This window comes from Schistocerca cancellata, chromosome 6 (assembly GCF_023864275.1).
Source record: "Schistocerca cancellata isolate TAMUIC-IGC-003103 chromosome 6, iqSchCanc2.1, whole genome shotgun sequence".
In the NCBI taxonomy this organism is placed as follows: domain Eukaryota; kingdom Metazoa; phylum Arthropoda; class Insecta; order Orthoptera; family Acrididae; genus Schistocerca; species Schistocerca cancellata.
The window spans coordinates 368,754,673-368,775,099 of record NC_064631.1 but is presented as its reverse complement, the minus strand read 5'-3'; the positions used below and the strand labels follow the sequence as shown (position 1 = coordinate 368,775,099).

The 20,427-nt window shown below is 40.8% G+C and overlaps 1 protein-coding gene across 2 annotated transcripts in view; it reads right to left on the bottom strand.

Annotated features, from left to right (window-relative positions):
* LOC126190824 (FERM domain-containing protein 5-like) overlaps positions 1-20,427 on the bottom strand; it is a 590,824-nt gene that overhangs the window by 69,140 nt on the left and 501,257 nt on the right. For both annotated transcript variants that reach the window (XM_049931394.1, XM_049931395.1), the window contains exon 6: positions 14,985-15,137. In XM_049931394.1, coding sequence (XP_049787351.1) covers positions 14,985-15,137 — 153 coding nt within the window. The remainder of the gene's footprint in view (positions 1-14,984; positions 15,138-20,427) is intronic.

Here is a 20,427-nt window from a genome sequence, read left to right as displayed (position 1 = left end):
TCGTTTCAGTCCCAGGTGGTATTTGGTGACAAGGGGGGCGCTTCTTTGTGGCTGGTTCTTGGAATGGATGTGAGGATCAGGAGTATGTGGGGATATGCCATGGGAGATCTCTCTGTGTATTAGGTCTGGAGGATATTGCCTATATGTGAAGGCCTTTTTGAGGCCTTCAGCATACTGGGCAATGGAGTTTTCATCACTGCAGATGTGTCTATCATGGTTGGCCAAGCTGTATGGGAGGAACTTTTTGTGTGGAAGAGGTGGCAGCTGTCAAAGTTCACATAGTGTTGGTGATTTGTGGGTTTGATGTGGACCAAGGTATTGATGGAGCTGTCTGAGAGTAGAAGATCAACATCTATGAAAGTGGCACGATGGCTGGAGGAGGACCAAATGAAGTGGACGGGAGAGGTGGCATTGAGATTGTGGAAGAATGAGGATCAGGTGTCCTAGTCTTTGGTGCAGATTATAAAGATGTCATTCATAAACCTGAACCAGACCAGGGGTTTGGGGTTTTGGGAAGCTATGAATGTTTTTTCTAGGTGGCTCATGAAGAGTTTGCCATTGGAGGGTGCTATTCGGGTGCCCAAGGCTGTGGCACAAATTTGTTTGTATACCTTCCCTTCAAAGGTGAACTATATATGGGTTAGGATGTAGTTGGATAGATGTACAGGGCATGAAATGGTTGGTTTGGAATTTGCAGGGTGTTGGGAAAGGTAGTGTTCAATCACAGCAAGGCCATGGGCATGAGGAATGATGATTATAAGGAGGTTGCATTGACAGTGATGAGCAGGGACCTGAGAAGTAAGAGTGTGGGGATGGTGGAGAGCTGGTGAGGAAAGTGGTTGTTATCTTTAACGTGGGAGGCTAGATTTTCGAAAATTGGTTGCAGAAGTTGGTCAACAAGAGCTGAGATTCTTTGGGGAGGGGGGAGTGCAGTAACCAGCCACAATGGGGCACTAAGGACTGTTAGGTTTGTGGATTTTGGGGAGCATGTAGAAGGTGGGTGTGTGGGCTGTTGTTGGGGTGAGTAGGGAGATGGATTCAGGGGAGAGGTTGTGGGAAGGACCTAAGGATTTCAGGATGGATTGGAGGTTGTGTTGGACTTCTGGGATGGGGTCACTTTGGCAGAGCTTGTGGGTGGAGGTGTCGGACACCAGGAGGAGGCCCTCTGCCAAGTAGTCACTACAGTTCATCAAAACAGTGGTGGAACCTTTGTCTGCCGAAAAGATGATCATGTCAGGATCCATTTTTAGGTTGTATAGGGCAGTCCTTTCTTCTGCTAAAGGGTGATGTTCTTATGGAGAGACGTGGAAAAGGATGGTGAGGCCAGGTTGAAAGTTAGGAATTCCTGGAAGGTGACCAGGGGATGGTTACGTGGGAGGGTCATGGTTGGATGATGGTACAAACTGGGATGGGCAGGATTTGATGTGAAGATTGGATGGGCTTTCGTTGGAGGGGTTGATGGCAAAGAAGTGTTTCCACTGCAGGGAGTGGGAGAAGGAGAGTAGGTCTTTCACAAGTCCAACATGGTTAAACCTGGGAGCAGGACTGAATGTGAGGACTTTGGGTGGGACTGAAACTTCTGTGGGGTTGAGGATTTTGGTGGAGAGTTTAACAACAGTTTTGGTTCTGGATTTCGTGGAGTGTTGTTAGGATGTTTTGTAGGATGAGAAGGGTTGAAACGGTTAGCTAGGCAAAGACTGGGTGCTATGAGGGGTTCATGAGAAAGAACACCTGATTGTCCTCGCAACAGACAAAGGTTCCACTACTGTTCTGATGGACAAGAGTGACTACCCAGTAGAGGGCCTCCGCCAGTTGTCTGACACCTCTACCTACAAGCTCTGCCAAAGTGACCCCATCCACGAAGTCCAACCTATAATCTCTGCTGAAATCCTTAGGCCATTCCCACAACCTCTCCCCTGAATCAATCTCCTTACTCACCACAACAGCCCCCATATCCACCTTCCACATGCTCCCCAAAATCCACAAACCTAATAATCCTGGGTGCCCCATTGTGGTTGATTATAGTGCCCCCACCAAAAGAGTCTCATCCCTTGTTGACCAGCATCTGTAAACAATTGTCCTAAACCTAACCTCCAACATTAAAGATATGAATGACCTCCTGCACCAGCTCTCCACCATCCCCACACCCTTACCTCCCGGATCCCTCCTCATCACTGGTGATGCAACCCCCCTTTTTTTTATACATCCATAACCCTCATGCCCATGGCCTTGCCATGATTGAGTACTACCTTTCCCAACACCCTGCAGCTTCAAAACCCACCACTTCATTCCTCATACACCTAACCAACTACATCATAATCCATAACCACTTCACCTTTGAAGGCTAGGAAAACAAATTCATGGGGCAGCCATGGTCACCCGTGTGGCACCCCCCTATGCGGTCCTCTTCACAGGCCACCTAGAGAAAATATTCATATCTACCCAAAACCCCAAACCCCTGGTCTGATTCAGGTTTGTAGATGACATCTTTATAATCTGGACCCAAAGCCAGGACACTTATCCTCATACCTTCACAATCTCAATGCCACCTCTTCCATTCAAATCATTTGCTACTCTTCCACCCATTGTACCTCCTTCCTAGATGTTGATCTCCTCCTCTCAGATGGCTCCATTCACACCTCGATCCACATCAAATCCACAAATCACCAACAGTACCTGCATTTTGACAGCTGCTACCCCTTCCACAAAAAAAAATCCCTTTCATATACATCCTGGCCACCCATGGTAGACACATATGCAGTGATGAGAACTCCCTCCCTCAGTATGCTCAAGGCCTCAAAAAGGCCTTTGCAAACAGCCAGTACCCTCCTGACTTAATACGCAAAGAGATCTCCCATGCCATATCCCCACATACACCTGATCCTCACAGCTATCTCAAGAACCAACCACAAAGAAGTGCCCCCCCCCCCCCCCCACCTTGTCACCCAATACCACAAGGGACTGAAACGACTTAACTGCTTCCTTTAGCAGGGATTTTTTGATTATCTGTCATCATACCCTGAAATGAGGGACATCCTGTCCAAGATACTTCCAACCACTCCCAAAGTGGTGTTCCACTATCCACCCAAGCTCCACAACATCCTAGTCCATCCCTATGCCACTCATTCCCACGATCCCCTCCCACAGGGATCACATCCTTGCAGAAGACCCCAACGCGAGACCTGCCCAATCCAGCCACCCAGCATCACCTACTCCAGTCCATCACAGGCCAGGCCACCTGTGAAAGTAGCCATGTTATGTACCAGCTCTGCTGCAATCACTGCACAGTGTTTTAGAATGGCATGACGAAACTAGCTGTCAACTAGAGATGGGCAAAACTGTTCTTTTCAGAGATTGGATCAGAACTGTTCACTCCCTGAAATGAATTAGCTCTTTTTCATGACTCACCACTCATTTACAATAGAAAATAAATGGAAGGCACATTGCCCTTTAAACTTGGTTTATTCCAGTACTATACCTGTATTTTGATCTTATTTGATCCTATTTTGAAGTAACACAGATAATGAGTAAGAATTTTGTATTGTTTATTGAAATTTCCATGATATGACAAAGTTTTTGATTATTGATTTATTTTGCACTATCGTGGTTTTTTGGGTGATCGGAAAATGTTGTAACTTGAGATTTACATTAACAATATATTTGGCTTCAGAATTAAATTTGTAGCAGCCTTGCATGTCCCTTACCCAGTTGTAAAGACCTGCCTCAAGCTCAGGCTACAACAGCTGCTTGGCTACAGTTGTCACAAGCAGAGTGAGAAGCAACTGAAGCGCTTGCAAGCACTTGAAGCGTTTCAAAATAATTCATGAATGAAATTGGTCATTTGAGTCCAGGAAAATCGAGTTCGACTGGCAAATTGAATGTCAAAACGCCTTCAGGTCGTCTCCCCACAGTTACAAGGTAAATATCATCATATTAATCCATCAGGCTAAATGAAATGACACTACAAAAAGGAGCTTATGATTTGCTACATGAGTTTTAAATTTTGCTTCACGATTCTATATCACTTCAGCTATATTTATTTCATAAATACAAGAGGAAAGTGAAATTTGTTGGGAGGAGGTCCCCTGCCGCAGATCCAAAAGAGGGGCTAATCAGGAATCTTTTCCCAGTGGAGATCATCATGACATTTTTCTTCAATTACAGGCCACATGTACTGTGGATACACATTATACGTCCTTCTGCATCGTCTTGGTGTTGATCATTGCTCTTTTTTCCGCCTTTTAGAGACAGTTTCTCACCTCTAAAAGCAAGAGAGTGCCCTGAACCACTGTCCGCTTCTCCATCTTCTTTGGCAAGGCCGTTGCCAGAACTTAACCGCCACTGCCAATAATTTTTATTCAGAAATTAAGTAGTAGTAGTGTTCGAACTCTGAATTCATCACGTCCTGCTTACTAGTTAAAGACGCTTCCCTCAAATGACTTACTTACTGAAACTGACTTTAAATCGCTAGCTGGTTGAAATTATGTATACTTATTGTCGTCCATATGTCAGAGAAGTCTATTGATTATTTGACACTGCGGCTGACCACATACCTCAGTTAATCTACTGCCTTTCATTAACCTCATACAAATACATCGCAAGCCATATATTTTTAAAGTGAACGTTTCCTTCCGAAGACGCCTAAAATCGCAAAATCCGTACCAGAATAAGAAAAAAATATATAAATGTGACTGTAAAACGAAAGTGCTGCATATAGCCTTACGCAGAATAAAACAAGGAAAATATTGGTGCATCACATTTTGTGATACGTTTATCGGTTCGCTCGTAATTAAAGCGTAAATTCGAGTGTCCATAATAAAAATCCTATAGTAAGAGGAGTCATCAGGAACCTAATCTAATCAGTTTAAACAAATAAAAATAAAATAAAAACAATTGATGTATACATAACATAATAATGTACCTAAAAACAAAGATGATGTGACCCACCAAATGAAAGTGCTGGCAGGTCGACAGACACACAAACGAACACAAACATACACACAAAATTCAAGCTTTCGCAACAAACTGTTGCCTCATCAGGAAAGAGGGAAGGAGAGGGAAAGACGAAAGGATGTGGGTTTTAAGGGAGAGGGTAAGGAGTCATTCCAGTCCTGGGAGCGGAAAGACTTACCTTAGGGGGAAAAAAGGATGGGTATACACTCGCACACACACACATATCCATCCACACATATACAGACACAAGCCTTAAAACCCACATCCTTTCGTCTTTCCCTCTCCTTCCCTCTTTCCTGATGAGGCAACAGTTTGTTGCGAAAGCTTGAATTTTGTGTGTATGTTTGTGTTCGTTTGTGTGTCTGTCGACCTGCCAGCACTTTCATTTGGTGGGTCACATCATCTTTGTTTTTAGGTATATTTTTCCTTTGTGGAGTGTTTCCTTCTATTATAACATAATAATGTAATATACATAGCGGTATTACTACGAAGAACAATATCCAGTAGGGACGAACTCCGATGCAGAGGCGCTGAGTCGAGCAGGTCGAGCCGCGAGCTGTATTACTGCGTGAGCTGAGACCGCAGAGACCAGAGTGACACCTGAGTCGCTTTGCTCAACGCTCTGGCTAGAGTTGAGACGGTGGGGTGAGCGTTGAGCGGGCGAGTTCCGAGGGTGGGGGGAGCGGTGAACTCACCTGCTCCGAGACAAATCGTCCGTTCCCTTGCGAGCAGGTTGTTGCAAGTAGTTCCTATGTTATCCGCTAGGTGGCTCTCTGTTTTGTTGCTCGCATCAACTGCCCAGAGGGCAGGACGTGCGACTGAAACGATCGCCGACAGAGTGCGATGCGAAGTTAAGCTGCGCCAGACACTGCACGCGGCAGACGACGCACAGAGATGGCACGGCATATGTGAAACACAAAATCCAATGGGGCACTGCACAATGCAGGCAGCCAAGGTAGAAGCAGGGCAGAGGCCGGCGCTGGCTGTGTTGTGTGGCGTGCACTGTGCTCTGACCAGCAGAGGCGCTGCTGATATGCTCCGTCTCTCTCACTCTCTCTCTCTCTCTCTCTCTCTCTCTCTCTCTCTCTCTCTCTCTCTCTCTGCCGTGGGAAACGTTTGGAGCTACCGTTCTTTTTTTCTGAATCACTGATTGTTCACTCCTTTGAAAGATTCAACTCTATGAATTAGTTCAAGAGCGGATCCCCCATCTCTACTGTCAACTAGAATGAATGGCCACTGGCAGACTGTTGCCAAAAACAAGGTGAACCACCAAGTGGCACAACACGTAGCACAGCACAACATCTGAGATTTCAATGGCAGCTTCACAACCCGTGCCATCTGGATCCTCCCCAGTACCACCAGCTTTTCTCAGGTGCACAGATGGGAGCTATCCTTACAGCATATCCTTTGCTCCCATAAGTTCTCTGGTCTAACTCGCAGTCCTCCAAACCCCCACGCAATAGAGAGAGAGAGAGAGAGAGAGAGAGAGAGAGAGAGAGAGAGAGAGAGAATGTGTAATCCATCTCCTGTCCCAGTACTCCTACCCAATTCATGTCAGCTAGTTATGTTCTGCTATCTCATGCCCTAGTTTGTGAAATCGAGTGTCCAGCTGTCTGCCACCTGCCCCCTCTAACTGCAACCCTAGCTAACTCACACAAGAGGGAAGAGGGAAAAGTGAATAGAGACAGCAACAGAGAGAAGGAAAGATTAAGACAGAAATGTTCAAAGGTAGTAGAGTAAATAATGAAATTCTGTCAATAGAAAAAAGGCCAGAAAGGGGGTGATGGAAGATGGTGGTGGGATCTACATCTACAATGTATAAGTAATACTCTGCAAGCCACTGTAGAATGCATTGAGCAGGGTCTGTCATACCAGTGTTAGTGGTTTTTTGTCTTGTTCCATATATATATTGAGTGAAGAGAAAAGCTATTGTCTATACACCTCTGTATGTGTCCTAACCCTTTTTTTATTCTCATTGTGCCTACACATGCACAGTGATCACACAGTCTTCCTTGAATATAGGTTCTCTAAATTTATCCAGCAGGTTTTCACAAGAGCTACATTAGCTATCTTCCAGGGATACCCATTTAATTTCCCTGAGCATTTCTGTTTACCTTAATAAGCACTACACCATCCTGTATGATACTAGCAGGACTTTACCTAATTTATGACTGTTTATTGTCATTCCTACTTTGTAACTACTCTGATTATTGAACCAATGCTTTAGAATTGGTTGCACTTCTGTCTTGTACGCAATTTCTTTTACAGATACTTCACACCTTCCCAGAAACCTACCAACAAGATTAAGCCTTCCATTTGTCTTGCTTAATGCTGCTTTCCTTTGTTCATCTGATTTCACATTGTTCCTTAGTATTACCCCTAAAAGCTTACATGATGTGCCAGTACTTATCATCACTCTTATAATAGGATATTATCAGGTTCTTTCTCTTTGTTATAGGCATTTTTCTTGGATTTATTCATATTAAAACAGATCTGTCATTACTTGCACTAAGAGTCTTTCTATGTTTCGTTATGATTGTCCCGTGATGGTACTTTCCTGGACACAACTGATTATTGACTAACAATCTTATAGTGTGGCTGATCCTATCTAATAAATCATTTTTGTATATTGAGAGGAACTATTATGCTTCCTTGGGACAAGTTCATTATTACTTCCAAGCCTATTGAACTTTTATTGTATTCTGTTAGTAAAATATCTGTTGAGCTAGTCACATATTAAAAAAGATACACTGCATGATTGTATCTTGGTAAGTAGTCAATATTGTGTAGAGTATTGCATGCCTTCTGGAAATCTAGGAGGATGGAATCTACCTTTTCCTCCGCATCTGCTTTTAGCATATCATGTATCAATAAAGCAATCTGTAAAGAAATCATTTGCAAATTGTAATTATGGTCCCATACATATTGGCTGTGGAATATTTCAGAACAAATGAAAATTTGTGCTGGACTGGGACTCAAACCCAGCTTTCCTGTTTGTAATGAGCAGTCACCTTAACCGCTTTAGCTATCCAAACATGCTTTCAGGAGCGGCTCAAATCTCAATTTGTACTGGTGTCTAAATTCCCAAGTGCTCACACTATACGAGGGGCATTTGAAAAGTCCTTGCAAAGTCTGAGAGATGGCACCACCAGCTCGTATCGAGGTCATATTTAGTGAGTAACATCTTTGGAAAGAACGCACACCAAGTTTCAGCCATATTCATCTATTTCTTTGCGTTTGGCATTTGTGTGAATCAAGGAAGTTGAGTGATTGTCAAAAAATGGACAAAAAAGAATATCGTGTGGTGATTAAACATTACTTTATGAAAGGCAAAACGCCTCAGGAGACTAAAGAGAAGCTTGATAAACATTCTGGTGACTCTGCACCTCTGATTAGAACAGTTTATAAGTGGTTTCAAAATTTTTGAAGTGGCCATATGGGCACAAGTGATGCTGGACGTTCTGGAGGCCCTGTGGAGGTTATGACTTCAGAGATCATTGATAAAATTCATGATATGGTGATGGATGACAGAAGAGTTAAGGTGCGTGAGATTGCTAGTGCTGTGGGCATCTCAAAGGAACAGGTACATAATATTTTGCATAAACATTTGGACATGAGAAAGCTATCCAAGATGGGTTCCACGAGTGCTCACACTTGACCAAAAATGGAATTGTGTGAAGTTTGCAAGGATGGTTTGCAGCTGTTCAGGAAGAATCCGCAGGACTTTAAGTGTCGTTTCGTCACTGTGGATGAAACATGGATACATTACTATACTCCTAAGACCAAACAACAATCTAAACAATGGGTTACCAAGGAAGAATCTGCACCAAAAAAGGCGAAGACCATTTCTTCGGCCGGAATGGTTATGTCGACTGTCTTTTGGGATTCACAGGGGATAATCCTCATTGAATATCTGGAAAAGGGTAAGACTATTACAGGTGCATATTATTCATCATTACTAGACCATTTTAAAACCAAGCTGCAAGATAAATGCACACACCTCAGCAGTTGTGGTCGCAAAATTATTGGAAATAGGATTCCAACTTGTTTCACATCCTCCCTATTCTCCCTCGGACTACTATTTGTTCCCCAATTTGAAGACATGGCTGGCAGTACAAAGATTTTATTCAAACAAGGAGGTGATTGCAGCAGCTAATAGCTATTTTGCAGACTTGGACAATTTCTATTATTGGAAAGGGATCAACAAATTAGAACAGCATTGGACGAAGTGTGTAAGTCTAAAAGGAGACTATGTCACAAGAAAAAAGGTTTACCCCAAACACGTAAGTAGTTTTTATTTTTGCACAGAATTTTCTAACGCCCATCATATTGTAATATTTAGATGAAATACCTGCCTGTCCTACTGTCACAGCATGTAGGTGGGGTCCCATGTGCCTTTGGATATTCAAGGGCCATTGAGTAGCATGTTGTAAATTACGATTTTGTACCCATTTCCATTCCATCTGTGGCGAAACGAAGAAGAAAATGCTTTAGACAAAACGTATGTAGATTTTGCTGCAGAATCATATTCTGCAATAAAAACTGGGGGCTCCCACTGAAGATTCCAAAGTTGCCACCTGCCACCCACGCACGGGATGGGATGGTGGGTCCAGTATGGTATCGTTGGATGTCCCCCTCCGAGACAAATAAATTGGAACTATAACGTGTTTTGATTTGATGTGTAGTTTTCGATATATGTCAATGCCTTCAATTAAAATGAACGCCGTGTATAAGAACACCAGAATTAGAACTGACACGGTTAAAGAAATAATACGCGAAATACAAACAAATCAAGAAGTAAGACAAGAGTGTAGTTTGTCATCAACATTATTCAGTATCTATATAGATGAGGTGATTAGAGAACGGAATAGAGACAGGGCACTATCAGGCATAAATATTGAGAGCAATAAACATATTAACATGATGTTATTCGCAGATGATCAAGTTATCATACATGACAGTGGAGATAAATTACAAATTGCGTTACAAAACTGAATGAGATAAATACAAGCTACAATCTGACAAAATTAGAAACAACGCAATACGGGAAGAATTAGGGATGCAACCAATTACCCAAGAGGCACTCCAATACAAAGAAAAATGGAGAGTACCCGTACGTCATATGTCACTACAAAGTCTTCCTAAACTAGCAATGGAATATAAACTATGGGGCAAGAGAAGTGTAGGAAGACCGAGGGAGAGATGGTGAGACCCGAACAGGCCCTAGGCCTGACCCTTGGCTGGCAGAAGAAGAAGAAGAAGGTTAAGGATTATTTTGACACTATATAAGGCAATGAATGTTCAAACGTTTTTGTAAATGATCTAAGATAATTCCAATATGGCGATGGGGCACAACAGCCCAGTTAAATAGGGGCATATGGGCAATCCATGTCGCTGTCTTTTCAAAGTAAGGTAGTCAAAGTCTAGATAATTGCAAATGCAGTTTAGCCGGCCGGTGTGGCCGAGCAGTTCTAGGTGCCTCAGTCTGGAACTGCGCAACCACTACGGTCCTGCCTCGGGCATGGATGTGTGTCATGTCTTTGGTTAGTTAGGTTTAAGTAGTTCTAAGTTCTAGGGGACTGATGACCTCAGATGTTAAGTCCCAAAGTGCTCAGAGCCATTTCAAATATAGTTTCTACTACAAACAAATTGTGTACTGCATTAGTATTTAACTGGTAAAATCTATGCGATTTTTTTTTCCCAGACCCATAATGAGCCTTTGCAGTTCCGTGCGGGCACGGGAGGGATCGTACTGGCGCCACTTGTGCGCGCGGTCCATCAACTCTGGCTCTCGTCGTATCATCTTTGCTGGGTTACGTGTTCCCTCTGGGGCTGGGTGGTGGCAAGTGGTGTGTCAGACGGGTGTGCTTGAGTACTCGGCATCCTGGCGATTCCAGCGAGTTATCACCGTTGATCAACAGGTCATGAGGGCCCGCGTTTTCCTGCAGCGTTGGCCGTTGCTACTTGCGAGTTTAGTGGGGAATGAGTGGCTCTCGTTGTGTGCAACCTGGCTACGACGTGCATTAGTCAGTTGTGGTGTATTAAATATGCCGAGATATACTGAACAACTACATCCATGTTCATAAATTAAGGATAACTGCAAATGTGGTGCCACACAACATGGCACTACACAAAACTGGCGCTAATAGCATAGGAATATAGGGAACACACATGACACAGATCTTAAGTCCACGGTATTGGTGATAAGTTGAGAAAACCGTGCCAAAACACATGTACTACAAAACGCCACTGTTTCCTGCGTATATACGCCGACATCAATACGGGATATGATCACCATGCACTCATACACAGGCCACACAACGGGTTGACATACTCTTGCTCAACTGGTCGAGTAGCTGCTAGGATACAGCCTCCCATTCTTGCACCAGTGCCTGACGGAGCTTCTGAACTGCCTGCCGTAGGGGTTTGATGACGTGCAGCGATACATTGACTGAGAGCATCCAAGACGTGTTCGATGGGGTTTAGGTCTGGAGAACAGGCAGGCCACTCCATTCGCCTGATACCTTCTGTTTCAAGGTGCTCCTCCACGATGGCAGTACAAAGATTTTATTCAAACAAGGAGGTGATTGCAGCAGCTAATAGCTATTTTGCAGACTTGGACAATTCTTATTATTTGGAAGGGATCAACAAATTAGAACAGCGTTGGACAAAGTCTATAAGTCTAAATGAGACTATGTCAAAAAATAAAAAAGGTTTATCCCAAACAAGTAAGTAGTTTTTATTTTAGGCCCGACTTTTCAAATGCCCCTCATACAATCATGATTCCCACACAGGTTGACACATTGTCTTTTGACAGTCAGATTGCTCTACTACGGCGTGAAAAACTGTTATGTAGTATAGTGACTGTGTTGTACAATACAGCACGACTTTTGAATCATTTCTTCGTTGAAATGTGGCTGTTGATTGTCAACACAGAGTCTGTTCCTTCAGATATGCCTGTGTATCCAAAGGAACATTGCTTCATACTATATGGTACAACAGAGACATTTGCACAACAGCAAAGGAAGCTGTAGTTCACACAAGTGATTTTTCCTGAATCTGTGTTGATCCTTTGAGAAAAGTTACTTTTCCCTGAGTGATATCCTAATGTCTGAGCTTAGAGTCTGCTCTAAGATCCTACAACAGATGAATGTCAGTGATTTTAGTCTATGCTTCTGATCTTTTACCCTTCTTGTGAACAGGAATGAGCTAAATACTTCTCCAGTCACAAGAGACTACTCCCAACACACGATATTTTCAGTATATATGAGATAATAATGTAGCCAGTCCTCCAGGGTATTCTATGTAAAATCTAACTGGAATTCTGTCAGGGCTTGATACATTCCTTGCTTTAAGTACTCTTAGTCAGTTTTCAGCACTGGTGGTGCTTACACCGCATGTCTCATTTGTGAGGCTATTTATTGTTCAAATACTGCTACAAAGTTAGTATTGTCATGTGCAAATGCATACACTGTGTGATCAAAAGTATCCAGACACCTGGCTGAAAATGACTTACAAGTTCCTGGCACCCTCCATCAGCGATGCTGGAATTCGATATGCTGTTGGCCCACCCTTAGCCTTGATGACAGCTTCCACTTTCGCAGGCATACATTCAATCAGGAGCTGGAAAATTTCTTTGGGAATGGCAGCCCATTCTTCACAGAGTGCTGCATTGAGGAGAGATATCAATGTCAGTTGATGAGGCCTGGCATGAAGTCAGCTTTCCAAAACATCCCAAAGGTGTTCTATAGGATCCAGGTCAGGACTCTGTGCAGGCCAGTCCATTACAAGGATGTTATTGTCATGTAACCACTCCGTCACAGGCCGTGCATTATGAACAGGTGCTCAATCATGTTGAAAGATGCAGTTGCATCCTCAAATTGCTCTTCAACAGTGGGGAGCAAGAAGGTCCTTAAAAGATCAATGTGGGCCTGTGCTGTGATAGTGCCACACAAAACAACAAGGATGCAAGCCTCCTCCATGAAAAACACGACAACACCATAACACCACCTCCTCTGAATTTTACTGTTTGGCACTACACAAGCTGGCAGATGATGTTCACCAGGCATTTGCCATACCCGCACCCTGCCTGCACACAATTTTTTTCCACTGTTAAATCATCCAATGTTTATGCTCCTTACACCAAGCAAGGCGTTGTTTGGCATTTAACAGCATGATGTGTGGTTTATAAGCAGCTGCTCGACCATGAAATCCAAGTTTTCTCACCTCCCGCCTAACTGTCATAATACTTGTAGTGGATCCTCACGCAGTTTGGAATTCCTGTGTCATGGTCTGGATAGATGTCTGCCTGTTACACATTACGACCCTCTTCAACTGTCGGCGGTCTCTGTCAGTCAACAGACAAGGTCGGCCTGTATGCTTTTGTGCTGTACATGTCCCCTCATGTTTCTATTTTACCATCACATCGGAAACAGTGGACCTAGGGATATTTAGGAGTGTAGAAATCTCACATACAGACATATGAGACAAGTGACTCCCAATCATCTGACCACATTCAAAATCCGTGAGTTCCACAGAGTGCCCCACTCTACTCTCACATGACTTCTAGTGACTACTGAGGTTGCTGATATGGAGTAGTTGGCAGCACAAAGGACCTAATATGAAAAACGTATGTTTTTGGGGGTGTCCGGATACTTTTGATCACATAGTGTACTTAAATCAGAAATTTCATTTTTATTATTTCTGTCTTCAGATCTTTCACCAAGATCTGACTAAAAATTCTAGCCGGCTTTGTGCATGGCCCATTTTATGGATGCACAAAGTTTTCTGTAGCAGTTCTCCTGCAATCTCTTTTGAAGTGACAGTATAATAGACTTTATTTTTGCAATATTATCCATTAAATGAAGGTGGGTTTTCACCATATTTTATTATGTTAATTGGCACCTTCTTAACTAGACTGTTGTTTAAAATGTCATTTAGTTTTACCTGTAATTGTTCTTAATTTTTGCTGGTTCTGAAGCAAATGTTCTCAGTTCATATTTTAAGTAGACTGTTTGCAATTGTTTACCATTTTGACCAAAATATAAGTACTCTCATAGCTGTCTTGACACCCCTTTTGTCCTGTGGTGACCATTTTTTCTGTAACAGGATCATAACTGCTATTCCCTGTCTAACTGGTGACACTCTCAAAAATTTCAGTTCTACCATGTGGTCTAAAATATTTATTTTGTGCATGGGTTTTGTACTAGTTGTTCGAGGCAGTTGGCAGACAATTTATTTGGCATTACATTGAAAGACTATTTGTTCTTACCACTGATAAAACATATGTAGTTTCTATAGTCAATATTATGCCAGCTTAAGGTCACCTCTGGCTGGTTTGGATCCGTAAATGTGTACTGAAATGCTTTTGTAAATGCTGCAATAACAAAATAAAAGTCCATATTAGTTCACAGCCACATTCATTTTATACCTCGTTTGACTTAATGTTTTTGCTTTTCATTGTAAATGCTCCTCCTCCTGGGAAGTCTAATCTGTCTGTCTGACATGCAAATTCCTTTCTCAGCTTCAGTTCAACCAACTCAGTTCCTTGTGTGATGTGAAAGTACTGCTTTTTCAGAGAGATGTGCGCTCTGGAACTTTGCAGCAAATCTGCGAGATTTTCTCTCCTCTCACTTTGGAACATATTTCAATAAAATTCCATTGATTTCCTTTCTACACAGGTCACATGTTTTATACAAACTTTTTCACATACTCTAAAAAATGTTTACCAAAATGACATACAAAACATACAAATAATACCAAAACAGTAACTTCCATTTGGCAGTCAGAATCTAAAACAGACTGTCACTATCTAGCAAACTTGTTTTGCATTAATGGCAGGCAGAGATAAAGACTCTGATTAATTTGTGCATGCACTCTTTTATAGTAGAAAAAATCTCTGTGCATTTCCACTATTAAAAATCAATTTAAATTGTCTGACAAGTGAAATACACTGTGATTTAGTGCAATTACACTGCCTGTGAAATAATTATTTAGCTATGTGAAACATCAAGTGATGATATTCATCTTACCTCATTATATGTAAGGTGAACAATAAACATTTTCCCTTCATAATTTATTTTCTGAACCTCACTCCAACGAAAGTGATGTGTCTTGCGACTGCCTTGGAATGTTAAGATACCACAATGGTTTATCCCAAGATATAACTGGTTTCCTCTGTGATCCTGAAACAAACATTTCGTGGTGTATCTGAATTTAAAAAGAGTGCGACACACATGCAAAATTTGTAGTTAACATATATGGGAAAGTATTACATCATTTGATGATATGTGAAATGGAAATATATGTTGGGATAGTAGGACATAAATGAAAATTTGTTGAATATATGCTTCACTATCTAATAAAACTACTGCCAAACGCATTTTATTTCACAGATATGTGGAAACAGTGATCTATAGTTAGGAAAAACAGCTATATTATTTTTACTACTGTGCTGCTTTTCACCACAGGAGATTGGTATTTATCATAACTATAAGTACCAACATTTAAAACTTACATTTGTATGCAATTTCAGAATAAAATGCCATAAAGTGAAACACAGATGAAAGTAAAAACGAAGAAGGGCCATACTGTTAAAGACTCCCAGAAGTTATTGTGATCTGAACCCACAGTAAACCACTGCCCCATACCCTTCACCCAACAGTTTTCACTCCCTCTGTCCTCTCACCTCCTCCCTACTCGCGTCCTCTCACCCTGTTTGTGTGAGCCACTCGGTCTGAGGCGTCTTGTCACGGTTCATGCAGCTACCCCCTCCGGAGGTTCCAGTCTTCGCTCAGGCAAGGGTGTGTGTGTTGTCCTTAGTGTAAGTTAGTTAAAGCTAGTTTAATTAGTGTGTAAGCCTAAGGACTGATGACCTCAGCAGTTTGGTCCCATAATCCTTACCACAAATTTCCTTTTCCTCTTTGTGTGCCACCCTCTGCCATCACACCCACCTGTCTTTCCCCTTTCCCACTTCTCTTCTTTTTCACTCCCCATCCCCCCCTCCTCCTTTTCCCCCTCCCTGCCCCACAGCCTCCTGACACATTCCTGTCTGAGCTGCCAGAGATGGCGCTTGTATGTGCATGAGGATGTGCTTGCTTTTGTGTGTGTGTGTGTTTCCTTTTTTGAAGACGGCTTTAGCCTAAAGCTAAATGTGTAACTGTCTTTTTGTTGTGCGTGTCTGAAACTCACCATGTCATATTACAGTGAGTAGCAATCTATCTTTTCCTTATATTGTTGTCTACATGTAAAATAGCATTTGTAGAGTGAGACCACTGCATGAAGAGCAGAAAATATTGTCCAGTTCATAGGGCTATCCAACAATGTTGTATCTCCACGTAGTGATTTAGGTTTCCTTAGGTTGGAAGAAACATCTATTATTTGGTGCATGCATAGGAAAGTTTGTTGTGTTCTTGCACTGTACAAAATATAGTCAAATGGAACCAAATAAAAATCAATCAAGCAACCAAGCAGGACCAAATTATCAGCAGTAGAATGATACCACCTGCAACCAAATCTGAAAATGACTGAAGAACAGTCCAAATCCCAGACCCTAACTACATGGCAGTTCACCATTTGCTCCAAATCTTTCCCATGCAGTTAATATTGACAATGATTCTTCAGTTATCTACTTCTGCAATCCCATCATAATTTCTGCTGTTTTCCTACAGGCAACACTTCTTTCTTTCTCCATTATTTCTGTATCTCTCCACATTTAACAAGATATTTTTATTTATTTGCCTTTCTTCTCTGTTTCTCTTTGACAGGTTTTTTCTTTGCTTTAGTCTTATTCTCCCCACTGTCCTGCTGTACATTCATTCATTTGTTCATTCATCCATCCACTCATTCAACTATCACATTCTGTATATTCCACTGTAATGAACCCTAATGGATATGGACAACCCAAGTTTTGCATTAACAAAGAGAAAGTGTTGTTAGCTACTGCATTAGTAGTTAACAGTTGTTAAACTGCTATTAAGTCAGGCTAAATTTGTCTTGCAAGGGGATCACACCTACTCAACATAGTTGATTTTGTCCAAATTCATGCCATTTGTAGGGTTTGGCTGAAAATGAAAGTGATAGATGTAGGAGCTCCAGATGGCTAATATAGAAAAAAATAACATTTTTGCATAAGTTGGGCCTGGTATGAGCCATTACGGTTACCGTGGTTACCAGGTAGTGGCTGGCTCAGTGGAAAAAGTACATAATGGTTAACCCTTGGTCCTTGGATTGAGTCCCTACACAGAAGGTTTTCTTTTTTTTACTGCCTATTTTTAAGTTACTCACACTGCAAATAAACCAAAATAAGCTCAACATCAGTATATTATATTCACTAATATTTTCATAAAAGACATGGAAAGGCAAATTGCCAAGGGAGGACAGTAGTTACTGGATCCACAAGGATTCTGTAAATAAATTTCAAGAAAAGGATTGCTACACAAAAACAGACTTGGTTTACATTCATCATGGGTTCTCTTCCATCGCACAGTTTGCAGCAAACAGCACATGCATGCAGTGGCATGAAGGTCAAAATGAAACTAATGGAATACAATGTCCTGTACACTTTAATTAAAATCCCTTCTTGGAATGTTCCTTGCAGAGTCCTCTTGGGCATTGTAAGTACACCCTCTTCCTGGAAATTTATTTGCTAACACGAATTCTCTTTTGGATTTCCTCTGTGTGCCTTTTATGAAAATATTAAGAAATACATTCTATTAAGAACTCCAGTTTACTTGCAGTGTAAAGAAATGAAAAATCTGAAAATAAAAAAAATCTGCTTATGGATTCGACTCCTGACCTTTTGATTACCTCTCTGTACTCTTTCCACTACACCAATGACTGCCTGGAAGCTCTTCTAATGTTAACAGCTCATGCCTTGCCTGACCCACACCAAAAATACTATTTTTTTTCTAAACACTCAGCCATCTGGGGTGCCCACTTATGTCACTTTCATTTCTGGTCAAGTCCTGCAAATACCATTCATTTGGATGAAATCAGTGTTGGTGAGTAGGCACAATTCCTTGTTAGTAAAATTAAACAACAAAATAGCTACCTTGAATAAATATACTGCTCTGCCAATTAAATAGCTTCTGTACACCTCCTACTGTGAGCTTAATATCCACTGGACAATACTGTTTCTTATTGTAAATGCATTCATCAATTCCTGGGATCCAGTCATGAAGAAGACCCTTCAGGGATGTGGAACAAGTCTAGGTATGCATTCACTTTGTGAATCCACCCATTAAAATATATATTAATAATTAACTGTCATTAAACTACTATAAATTAATTGTGCTGTTATCTAGCTACATTTAATCCAGCAAAATTATCATAACTGCAGCTGATTTGAAACTAGCTACTACAATAGTTATCCACATGCCACAAGAACAGTACATTGCAACTTATAATGCAGCAGCAAGAGGAATCTTTAATCTCTGAAGCTAGGTAATCAAATAATTTGTTGAAAGAGTGGCTAATAAGGTGTGTTTTTAATTTTCTTTGAATTTATGAGCAATTTCTTGTTTTGTGTCTCATGGCAGCTTGTTGAGAAGCTTCATATCAGAATACAGATTCCTACTCCGAACCCCAGACAAGATGGTAAACTCTACATGGAACTTAATTTTATGTCTTTTATTTGGTTGTGTAAATCATGGTTCACCAAAAACAGATTTTTATTATTAGTAACAAATACTATTGCAGATTAAATGTTTTGGAAAGTGAATGTGGGAACTCTAAGATCTTTGAAGAGACTTCTACAGCATGTGCAGGTACCTATATTGCAGAACATTTTTACTGTTGAGCTTTCTCCATTCTTTATTAGTGATGACTTCATACTATGTTTTGGAAAAGTCAAGTTTCCTCCTAATCCTTGTATTTTTCAAAGTGTAGCAATGCAGAATTAGGTTTATCTGTCAGTTTTTGTATATGCCCATCAGTCTTCTGCTTCTAGAAGCATTGAAATCAGCTATTTTCTAGGTAATTGAAATTTCATCACAGACAATTATTTTCTTTGAAGATGTTAGTAAGTTTTATGAAATACTACCAACATACTTTCACAGTAATGTTTTATTTGTTAATAAACACATCGTTTTCGTGTCCATCAGTAACATAAAATACTTTGGTATAAAACAGCAAGAACAAGACCCTGTAAAAGTATGGTAATAGTAGCTAAAAAAAAACAAAGCAATTAACAGAACACAATGTAAAAAAAATCTCAAATCAGTCATTATATTTTAAATATGGTATGGTAATAAAAGAGTGAATCCTACATATTGTTACTGACAAATGATACTTGCAAATTATAACCATACAGGAGGAGAGGAGGGCACAAATGTTGTGCAAATTGTTTTATTTACATGTGGAGAACTGTGCTGAGGAAAGACACACGTCTTCCAGATTGGATGCGGATTGCAGTAATTTCATGAGGGGAAATATCTGTGTGGAAATGAATATAGGAACTCCTAGAATTGCCAGCCTACTTTGGAGAAGCATGAAGAACTCAGAGAATACATATATTTTTGACAATAGTCATGATGTTTACTTAAACAAAAGAAATGTTAATCTGATTAATTTTTTCTTTGGATAGACTTGTATGTAAAGGTTTCATGTTGGGCGTTTCGATTAGTCAGATGCTTGGTGTTATGCAGTTGATGATGTGTATGTTGCTGGACAATATACGGAGTGTGTGTGACTATATACAAAAGGTGTTTGCACATTATTCAAGAAAAGCAGTGCTACATTTCATTACAGCAATAACCAAAAAAGGAAGAGATAATGTCTTTCATCACTGCATTCAAGGGAATGGTTCGAGGAAATGACAGGCAAAGAAGAAAAATATCAAATCTTCATTGAACAAATCACATTCAACACAACAGAGGCACTACAGTAGTTAGTATATACAATATTTCTGATCTGTGCATCACATTATTTATATTTCTGTTCTCACATATTTCTTAACAGTGTTAACCTGCATACAAATTGGTCTTTCCATATATTCTTCTTTTTGCTTCCTATCAATGCATTACCATATGGCACCTTCTCCCAGCACAGTCTTCCTCAATCCTATAGCCTGCGCCATTACAAAATTATCTATGAAGTGAGGATTCTTGATTTCAAGGTCACAAAATTAGTTTCCTATATTAGAAAATCACATATGATATTCTTATCAGGCATTATCAGTTTCTGTAACACATTACATTAACCCTGGCTACAATATTTTTGGATATTTTCACTATTTTATGCTTCTCAATTATAATCTTATTTTTACACTTTCATAATGTATTCCTTTTTAGCTCTACAATTTTACTCTTTCAGTTATGTAGGGTGAATCAAAAAACTGTATTTTTAATGTTGTAATGGCCTTGGTCCTGAATAACCTCCTGTGCTCTGCTTAATTTGTATACAACTCCTTGCACTCAAATGCTAATGATGCACTACTCTTGGAGTTTTAAAATTGAATCTTTTCACTAACTGATT